This window comes from Balaenoptera musculus, chromosome 10 (assembly GCF_009873245.2).
Source record: "Balaenoptera musculus isolate JJ_BM4_2016_0621 chromosome 10, mBalMus1.pri.v3, whole genome shotgun sequence".
NCBI classification, from domain to species: Eukaryota; Metazoa; Chordata; class Mammalia; order Artiodactyla; family Balaenopteridae; genus Balaenoptera; species Balaenoptera musculus.
In genome coordinates, this window is record NC_045794.1 from 6676008 (window position 1) to 6686343 (window position 10336).

At 53.0% G+C, this 10336-nt stretch overlaps 1 protein-coding gene across 2 annotated transcripts; it reads right to left on the reverse strand.

Annotated features, from left to right (window-relative positions):
* Window positions 1-676: 676 nt before the first annotated feature.
* Window positions 677-10336, reverse strand: C1R (complement C1r). 2 transcript variants are annotated; one of them, XM_036866908.1, is made up of 11 exons: window positions 10182-10336; window positions 9228-9456; window positions 7780-7972; window positions 7317-7463; window positions 7027-7223; window positions 6588-6735; window positions 6359-6480; window positions 4500-4578; window positions 3995-4150; window positions 2246-2320; window positions 677-1565 (listed from the first exon to the last, which is right to left on the reverse strand). In XM_036866908.1, coding segments are annotated over exons 1-11 (2118 nt in total). In that variant the 5' UTR covers window positions 10184-10336; the 3' UTR covers window positions 677-795. The 2 variants fall into 2 exon arrangements, with proteins under 2 accessions (XP_036722803.1, XP_036722802.1); XM_036866907.1 differs by lacking the exon at window positions 10182-10336 and adding an exon at window positions 9551-9655.

A 10336-nucleotide genomic window follows, 5' to 3' on the forward strand; every position in this document is an offset into this window, starting at 1 on the left:
CAGCTCGTGTAAAGTTGTTCAGACGAGTCCAGAAGAGTCAGTTGTGCAATAATATCATGATAATATTCTACCATAAATACTTATAATGCTTATCCCAAGTTCTGGGTACTTCTCTGGTCTTTAAATATATCTTAAAGAATACAAATTATTTTAAAATATTGTTAGTGACTCAAGTTGGGAACCAAAATTTCATATCACTCCTCTCTTAAGGAATATTTAGAGACTGGAAAGTGAGCTGTTAAAAAAGCTCTTATACCTGCAACTATGCATGTGGGAAAATAAGGATTTTCTTCATATTGTACAAGCAAAACAAAATACAGAAATAAATTGTTATCTACGACTCTAATTGTAAATGTGGGCATAAACTTAATTGTTCTCATTGCCTTCCTAAGGAAAATATTTTAAATATGATCTCATTAAATATTTTTATATTTATTAAATACTGCTTTTAATTCATTTTACACAATGGGCTTTCTCATAAAATTTTATTTGGAAGGAGTTCTATTCAATTACCCGATGGTTATAGAAATGGAAGAGGACAGTGCTAGCGAGAGATTGTGGAATGTATCTTCTGCAGCCCTGGGGCGGGGGTGGGGGGAATAAAGGTGACCTTTGGGTTGTTTCAGGTGGAGGGTGTGGATGGGATTATAGAAAAGAGGATTTATTTCACACAGTGTCTTTCTGCATCAGTGATTTTAATATGGATTCTTAGTGGTTGTCAACAACTGGTTAGATTATTATTTTTTCTTTTTTTTACACACTGCTCTTCGGATTCTGACCTAGTGAATTCTGGGCTCAGTCCTCCTCCCCCATCTCTTTCTTGATCCAGTCCACGTAGTTGAGTAGTTTGGTGTAGAACCCGTACCCCCTGCTGCAGCCGATGCCCCAGGATACGATGCCTGTCGCCACCCAGCGATCATTTTTCTCATCCCTCACTGCAAAGACCCCTCCGCTATCCCCCTGACAGGCATCTTGCTTTAGAGTCGGGTCCCCAGAACAGAACATGTTTTCAGAAAACACGTCTTTCCTATTTTTTTTCCGGAGCCAACTCTCACAAACCTCTCGCTTAGCGATGGGCAGACGGACAAACCTGAGGTTGTGAGAAAGTCTCTCCTCCATGATCCCAAAGCCACTGACATAGCCCATGAGACCCTGGTCATAGAAGGTCTCGTTGTCGGGGAGGCAGATGGGGAGGAGGTTGGGGCCCAGGGTGACACTATTTTCCAGCTCCAGGAGGGCGATGTCCCCCTCGAAATTGTGGGACTCTTCCTGGCGGTAGTTGGGGTGGACGCTGACCCTGCGGACGGGGTGGTTGGCCAGCTTGGTGATCTCTTCCACGTTGACGTGGCCCAGGAACACGTCCACGGTGGCGTTGCCCTGCGCTTCGTAGTCCTTGGGGTAGAGGGTGTGCGCGGCCGTGAGGATCCAGCGGTCGCCCAGCAGCGCGCCGCCCCCTCGCCCGTGGATGTTGGTGAAGGCCTGCCAGGGGAAGTTGCCCAGCTTGGCCTTCTGGCCCCCGACAATGCGTTGCTTGTGCTCCACAGGGTTGACGGGTTTCCCGCACACTGGGGAGGAGAAGGGGGGGGCGGCGGGGGGAGGAGAAGAGGGCGGGAGGGGGGAGAGGGGGGCCGGGGGGGAGGAGAAGGGGGAGGGGGGCGGAGAAGGGGGCCGGGGCGGGGGAGGGGGAGGAGAAGGGGGCGGGGGGAGAAGGGGGCGGGGGGGGGGGGAGAAGTCAGCGCCTGGCACCGCGGGCTGGCCTCTCCCCTTCGCCACCTCTTTTTGGCTCAGGGCCCTTTCTTCTCTCTCCTCCCTCCCTACTCTTCCGTCTTTGGCGTATGGTCAGCCTCTTCTCCTCGTCCTTGTTTATTCTTCCTGGGGCTTTTCTCGCTCTTTTTTTTTCTTTTTCTTTTTTTTTTTGGCCGCGCCGCGGGACCCGTGCCCCCTGCAGTGGGAGCGTGGAGTCTTAACCACTGGACCGCTAGGGAAGTCCCTCTTGCTCTTTTTTTAAATTCCTGATCTCCCACCTTCTCAGTGAAAAGTCCAGGAATGTCGGGACAGGTCCAGATCTCCGGGTGCCTCTGCCCTTCTGCTGGGGCGTCTCCTCGCCTTTTTCCTGATTCCTCCCTCACCCCATGTCTACCTTCAGCTTCAAGCTGGAGTGTCTCTCCCGTCTCTGTGCCATGCCTCCTCGGAGGCCCTGCAGGGCTGCCAGGGCCACAGAGGACGGCGGAGGGTTTCCACTCACCTGGCAAACACCGAGGCATCTTCTCTCCGGCCAGCTCATTCTTCCAAATGCCCTGAGCTGTGCAGGTGTACCGCCCTGAGGGAAGAGGGGCTGCGTTCAGGCTGGGAGGTCGTGGGCAGGGGCCAGTGAGCACGCCAGTGCGGAGAGGGAGAGGACGAGAATCAAAGGGAAGGTTCAGATATATGTGGATGGGATATTGAAAGTGCTAAGAGGCTCCATACGTATATTTTTGTTTTAATGCTAAGTGGAAAAATCAGAATACTTAACTATTATATTCGACATGATCCCTATTTGTGAAAGTAGACACAAAACCTGCAAGGAACTTATCAAACTTCCATCAGTGATTGCATCTTGGTGCTGGGTAGTAGATGTTAATGGTAGCTATGGTTTTTGGTTTTTTTTTTTTTGACGGTGCTGGGTGGATCTTAGTTCCCCAACCTGGGATTGAACCCACACCCTTGGCAGTGAAAGAGTGGAGTCCTAACCACTGGACCGCCAGGGAATTCCTGGTAGCTATGTTTGCTGATCACGGACAGTGTGCCGGTGCTCATTGCTCAGAACTTTATCTGCATTATCTCATTTAAGCACCACTGTGAGGCTTTCAGATATGCATCATTATCCCCACCTTAGAGACGAGGAAACTGAGTTTAAATAATCTGCACAAGGTCACATAATTTCTAAGTGCCAGAACCAAGATGCAAAGTGGGGGTTGTCTGACTTAAAGCTCAGCTATTAAGTAACACCTTGAATAGCCTATAAATAAGATTTTTTTCCTTTTTTTGCATGTTTCACACCTATTGTACAAAGCATGTGATTTCTTTTATTAAAAAAAAGTTTTAAAGATACCCATAGATGAGTTTGAGAGTAATTTAGTAAACCTAAATGCAGAAGTTCACAACATAGCAGCCTGAGAGGGTATGTGGGGAGAAGGCTGAGGAAGTCTCACTGATAAAGCTGTAGTGGTGGTAATGGTGATGGTGGTGATGGTGATGGTAGTGGTGATGGTGGTGGTGATGGTGGTGGTGGTGGTGGTAGTGGTGATGGTGGTGGTGATAGTGGTGGTGGTGGTGGCAGTGGCGGTAGTGGTAGTGATGGTGGTGGTGGTAGTGGTGATGGTGGTGGTGGTAGTGGTGATGGTGGTGGCGGTGATGGCGGTGATTGTGATGGTGGTGGTGGTGGTGGTGATGGTGGTGGTGGTGATGGTGGTGGTGGTGATGGTGGTGATGGTGGTGGTAGTGGTGGTGGTGGTGATGGTAGTGGTGTGGTGGTGGTGATGGTGATGATGGTAGTGGTGATGGTGGTAGTGGTGGTGGTGATGGTGGTGATGGTGGTGGTAGTGGTGATGGTGGTAGTGGTGATGCTGGTGGTGGTGATGGTGGTGGTGATGGTGGTTGTGGTGGTGGTGGTGATGGTGATGGTGGTGATGGTAGTGGTGATGGTGGTGGTGGTGGTTGTGGTGGTGGTGGTGATGGTGATGGTGGTGATGGTAGTGGTGATGGTGGTGGTGGTGGTGAGAAGAAGCTGTTTATGAGATTCAAGTCTTTCTTTGTATCAGCTCAGGTGTTTCCTTCTTCAGCTTTGTTAGATGCCTCTTGGTACCTCTGAAGCCAGTGCCCTAGATAAATATCTTAATATTCACTCTGTAGGGATTCTACTGGAAAAAATTGCAGAAGATGTCCCAACAAGAGGGAGAAGACTGCCTCCCTCAGTCTTCTCTCTCCCCATGAGAAGATTTGCATGGGTCCCTACCTCGCTCAGACATGCTTCTGCCATCTCTGGTTTGCATCTTGTAATACGGCTCGTGGCAGTAGTACTGGATACGGGCCTGGTAGGTGTTCACCCCCGTTGTGGTGGTGTAATTGAAGGCTCCGTTAGGCAAGCTTCGGGGCTGCCCGCAGTCCTTGACTTGGAGAGAACACAGGGCCGTATGAGAGCTGGGAAGGATTGTTCCGGAACTTCAGTGGGAGGAACGTGAGCAGTCTGCCCACAGAGCAGGAGTGGACCCACAGAACATGCTGAGAACCTTCGAGAAATATGGTGAGTGGGGGGCTCTCGTGATGTACGGGAACTGGATACAATGAAATTCAGCTCTGGGTACAGCCTGTCAGTCCTGCTGAGATGAGGGCCGACTGGTTCCTGGATGGGCCAGAGGCTTCAAAGGACAAGTCAGGGGAGGGTCTTTGTGGGGAGATGCTTAGGCCAGACCCCTCTTCCCTTCTCCTCGGGGGAGACACATCCCTGAGTTGCAACTTACTCTTGCACCTGGGCATGGCGCGATGCCATGTGCCATCATCCTGGCAGACAGCTGTGAAGGACAGGAGCGCCTGTTTCCCCTGTTTGATCAGAGATAGAGGTGCTGTTAGTACGAGGAGGCGCTGCAGCTCCCTTCCTGTCCTCGCCCACAAGGGAGCAGCAGGGATGCAAAGTCATCTCTCAAGCCCTCAAACCTTAGCACCCATGGACGTGGCTCCTTGGTCCTTCTTCCTAGCCGGTCCTTTCAGACCAGACTTACACATGGGCGCACATGAGCCACACAGCAGGAAGTCAGACCTAGGGCTAGTTGTCAGACCCAATAATCCTCTCTCTAGACTCTTGCCTGTTTCCACTGAGGTCCAATTGAACCCCACAATTTTAAATTAAAAAAACAAGCCCAGTTGTGTGTTCTCTGCATTGAAACAAAAGTTTCTGCCCTGAAGTAGGACCATGTTTCTCTTCCTCTGGAGCACCCTGCATCGCCTCATCGCCCCTAGACTGTAGTCTTCTTAAGGGCAAGGGCCTTTCCTAAAATACTAGCGCAGCCCAGCCACTTTCAAGGGTGCTTGAGGATGCTGACGTATGCTAAGTGCTGTCGTAGGTGAGCGGATGGCAGGGACCAGGGTGGGAGATGGCCCCCTCTGAAATGCAAAGTAATTGGACAAAATGAATGAGTTTTATTAAGATCAACAGTCATCCCAGACAATTCCCCCTGGAACAGATTGCAAGAGAATGTGTATGAGGACTAGGATGTCCCAGTGAAATGTAAATAATGTGAGATAAACCGTGTGACTTGTTTTAAACTCTACGATGTGAATGACAAATGCCAGGGTAAGGGTGCGGGTGGCGTAGGACGTGGTGAGTTGTAACCTGAGCAGAGAGGAGGGGTCTAGGGCACTGAGTCCTTCCTGGAGCAAGGACCAGTTACCTGGCTAACTCAGCTTGATGCAACATTCAAAGGTAAGCTCCAAGAAGCCTGCATGAATGTATGTTTCTTTTTACTGTCCTTCCCACATCCAGAACACTGCCTGACACTCAGTAACACTTAAAATGTTTGTTGGGTGACTTTGCTACAACTGAAGGACAAACCAAAGGTCTCTCCTCTGATTCAGAGTAGGTCTTCCAAGTGGTTCTATTGAACAAAGATGGGATGTCCAGTCCCAGGTCCCTGGCCAGGGGTAACTCCACCTGCATGCTTTTTAAAAATAGCATTTTAGTTTACCAGCTTTTGTGAGATTGACCAGTGGAGAAAACCACATTCTTTCCTGAGTCTGCAAAGCTGAGGACAGGGTGGTGGACCTGGGGTAAGACCACCAATGTACAGAAAAGGAGCCCCTTCTGGTTGTTAGGTGGGATGCTGCCCGATTCATGAATCATTGAATAAAGTCAGTTAGGTCTTAAAAAAACCCCCAAAATCCCAAGACCCAGAGCCCTGGAGCAAGAGGCAGGGGATTTGGTGGTAATCCTTGCTGTACACAATCCCGGTACTGTTGAGTCACTCCTTGCACTTCACCTCCGCCCCCGCCTCTTTGGTTCCTAACTCTACAATGAGTTATTGGGCAAGGCCAGTAGCTCTTAATCTTGGCTGGGCATTAGTATCACCTGAGTAGCTTTTAGTAATCCTGATGCCCAGGCTGCACTCCAGACCCATAGAGTAGTCTCTAGCAGGGGACCTGGACATCAGTATTTTAAAATCCTAAGTGTTTCCAATGGGCAGTCAAGTTGGCACAGGCCAGGTGACCCTTCCAGCTCAAACATGTATGATTCTACTTGGGGCTGAGCCTCAATCTGCTGTGGGCCTGACTGTGTGAATTACTCCTGATGCTGGGCCAGTTCCTTCCCCTCAGCTGTGGCTCTTACCTCCGTGAGCTGGTAGCCTTGTTTGCAGGTGGCGATGAAGTAGTCCCGGAACTCGTACTGAGGCTGCAGGTCCTGGATGATGGTGAACGAGTCTAGGGTCTTGGGCTGGGGGCACTTGATGACTGTCAGGGAAAGCGGAGGGCACATTTATGGCAGAGCCACTGGCCTTCTTTCTACCCACTACATCCTGCCCCCTTGCTGGCCAGTGAGGGGCCCCGGGCAGCCTTACTTTCGCTGGTGTAGTGCAGCTTCCAGCCCTGGCTGTCCCCTGACTCGTCCGTGAAGAACAGCAGGTCCACGGAGTTGCTGCTGGTGTCAATGGGCTCCGGCCTTTGCTTCCCACAGAACTCACCGATGTTCCTCTCGTTGGCATAGATCTGATGGGGGAGGAGGGAGGGTCACCTCTCCAGTTCAGACACTTTTCCCCAGGGCTGGGGCGGTGGTGCTGGTGGTGGGGATCCTGCTTTGTGTATGTTTTCAGCTGGAGGGTAAAAGGGATCCCCAGTACCCAGCTGCCAGGTGTGTAGGAACTTGCCCAACTCATGTGTGATGTTGGCCATTTCTGCACCAATTGGCCAGAGGGTCCAGCAGGAAGGAGCGATGAGAGGAGCCACGTGGCAATGGGGAGGAGAGGACAGGATCTCTGGGAGTGGGGAGGTCTGCTGTACCTGTAGCTGGTCGTAGGGACAGTGTACTTGCTGGTGGTCATCGATTTCGAAAGGCTCCAGGAACTTGAGTTGGAGGGTGAGGCCCCGCTCTACCCGGATGCTGTAGTTGCAGCGTAGGTCGGGGGGGTAGGGCTGGGGGTACTCCAGGCTGGAGATGTAGCCCGACGGCTCTGTGAACAGCTCGCTGCTGCACTCGGCTGTGAGAGCAAAGCCGGGAGGGGGGTCACCCGGAGACTCGGGCTGGCCCGGTGAGCCCTTGCTCAGTCCCTGCCTCCCAACCCTGACCTCACCGTGGCAGGAATGCCTGTCCTTCTGAAGCTCATAGCCTGGACGGCAGGAACAGAAATAGCCACCAATGTAGTTGTGACACAGGTGCTGGCAACGGGGCTGGGGATTCTCCTCGACCAAGTTGAGCTGGGAGGCACATTCGTCCAGGTCTGGAAGAGATTCCGGAAGGAAGGATTCAGTTCCTGCCGGGGGACTTCTGTGGTGGCGCTGGTCTCAGCGAGGTCACTCACCAGAGGCCTAAATAGACGAAGTCAGCTCCTGGCCACCTGGACCTCCCGGCCCCTCTAAACGCTTTCTGGGAACTGCCCAGTGGGGACAGGGCCCAGGTGGACAGCCGTCTTCTGGAAAAAGCTCTCTTGGGAAAAGCAAGGAAGGCCAGGTTTCCTGCTTCTTTGGAGTCAAGGTTCTCCTTTTCCGGCCCCCGTGCAATATGAGGCCTGGAACCCGGGCACAGGGACCACTCACCCACAGCTTGGTAGTAGGCCAGGAAGCCCTTGTAGAACATGATGGTGCCGTTCTCCTCGTTGGAGAAATCCGTGTGGAAGGTCAGCAGCATCTTGTTCCCTTGGGACATAAATTCCTTCCTTCCTGGAGGGTTGCCCCGTGGAGAGCCCAGCTGCCCACAGAACCTCCCCAGGGTTTTCTTATCGGCAGAGATCTGGTGGAAGAAGGACAGTGGGGTAGGAAGACAGTTGTTGAGGGGACACGTCCCACGTGGAGGGTCAGTGAAGGTCATCCTTCTCTTGTCCCAACGAGCGGATCATGCTTCCTTGCTGGACGGCCTCCAGCTGCTCTCTGCCTGCTGGGCTCTGGCTGTTGCAAGCTTCCCCAGGTGCCTTTGCTCTGTCCCCTGCATCTCCATCTGCTAACTCTGCACATTATCCTGTCCCCCAAACATCGTCCCTCCCCTTTTATGACCCCCAGCATGTTTCAGACCTTTCTTCACTCCCATCTCCTCCTGTGCCGCCTCCCACTGGAATCCTGGTGGCCTCTATCTTTCCTTCATCCCTAGAGCCTGGATGGTCTGCTTTACCTTCTGTCCTGTCCTTCCACCTCGCCTTAGTCAGACCACTCACGTCCAGCCATGCCTCGTGATGGGCTCAGCTGAACGTGAGCCTCTGGGGCCTGGTAGCCTTAGCAAGTGTGGCCGAACTTCCCTTACCTCTTTCTTCACAGACTCCTTAACGCCTCCAAAGCAGAAGACATCCCTCCCCCCACCTCATTCTTCACCATCCCTGCCACCAAGACCCCTCGCCTCCAACACTGCCGTCTCAAGTCCTCTGGGCTAGGAAGATGTTTCATTTTCATGTTATTCTCTTATAACCTCCAGCAGGTCTCCTTGGAATAGTATTTACGGGCTGTGTGCACGCTCTACCTGAATCCTGAGTCAAGAATCTCATTGTTATTGGATGTAGAAAGATGGGACTGGGACGGTGCCCTTGGTCATGACAGAGGTGAGGAGACTGAGCTCCCTGTCCTTGCTGAAGCCTATGCTTGAGCCACGACCATGAACGTCTCCCTTCCCCACGTCCCTGCGTTCCTGGTGAGGTGGCAGCCAAGGTGATACTCTCCATGGAAACAGGGAAACTGAGGCACAGCGATTTCCCAAAGACTCCTAGCAAGTAAGAAGATGGGGAAGGTTTTTCTGATTCCGGTAGGCAGTACATTTCCTGAGAGTGGGGCCCGTACCTTCCCTCTGTGTCTCTCCCCTCAGCACTCCCCTAGGGGCTCTCAAAGCAGTGGACACCCATCCACGGCATCACTTGACTTTCAGAACCCCACTTGGCCATCAGCTTTTACAGGCTTGGGGCTTTGTCCACAGGTGGGGGTCTTATCCAGGGTGGTCAGAACACAAGTTCCCAGGTTCCAGAGACACCCAGCTCTCCCTCTGCCCACCCAACCTGACCCCCTACCTTGACATAGTCATAGAAACAGCCTTCCGAAGGCTCCAGGTCAAACTGCCAGAAGACGAGCTTCACCCTGTATCCCGTGGGGACCGTGATCACAGTGGTGGTCTCAAAGTTGTCGGGGTAAGGCTTGGGGTACAGAGGCGAAGTCACTTCCCCATAGAGCTTCCGAGGGGTGAAGACGGAGCCTCCCACCCTGCAGAACAGGACTGGCACCAGGACGTATAAGAGCCACCTGCCAAAAAGAGAAAAGGTATCTGTAGGGCTGGAGGGGTGCAGCAGCCTTGCGTTTTGGGCAGGGGCTGCGGAGGGGGTGGGGATGATCATACCGCCGGGCGTTTTTCTCTCGGCCCATTCTAGACCTCACAGAGATGTTCTGGGGGGCGGGGGCGGGTGGAGTGGGGAGGCTGGTCTCTGCAGCTGCGGCACTGGGTGTTCCTCCCCAGGGCAGTGTCCAGTCCAGAGGTCATCACACTCCCTCCACCTCTGTCCCCAGCCTCCTCCTCTGCCCTGTCCCATCACTCCCCTCCCCTTCCCGGAATAGGGCTGGCTTGGGACCAGTTAATTGAGGGTGAGGGTTTCCAGTCATGGCTCTCTGAAAGGGCTCCCAAAGGCTCAGCAAAGGCCTCTGGGAGAAACCACCTACGGAAGATGGTTTCAGGCACAAAAGGACGTCTCTCCAGGGCCGAGTGGGTCCCCCATCTCGCTGCTCCCTAGGAGCTGGAGGAGGAAGACCAGGTGGCATCACCTCCTGGGTCTGAGGTCTCCTTTTGTCCTCAGGAGGAGGGATGGGGGGAATGAGTTTGCATGTGTGCACGCATGTGCACGTTGGAAAGGGTAAGGTATATACGGAGGGGAAGTGTGTTCTCACCTCCCTGAGTAAATCTGGTTGCCTCCCGTGCCCGGGATTCTCTTCTCTGGCTTCTCCCTCCCTCCTTGGTCCCCATCAGTCTTACTCACATTTCTCAAGGCCTGTTTTTGGGTCCCTGACTCTCCAGACAGCGTCTTCATCCACTCTGCGTCCAGGGAGAGCAGGGTCACGCAGAGGAGGGAAGGGGGAGGGAATGAGGGGGAAAAGGGGGGGACCATTACGGGAGGAATGTTGGAGGGAATGA

Coding starts and splice junctions, on each gene's coding strand:
- C1R (XM_036866907.1), bottom strand. CDS start 9,576: ATGGGCCGAGAGAAAAACGCCCGGCG. Junction 7,973..9,227: donor GTTTCTATGACTATGTCAAG/GTAGGGGGTCAG, acceptor TTCTTCCACCAG/ATCTCTGCCGATAAGAAAAC. Junction 2,321..3,994: donor CAGAAGCATGTCTGAGCGAG/GTAGGGACCCAT, acceptor CTCTTCCCTCAG/GGCGGTACACCTGCACAGCT.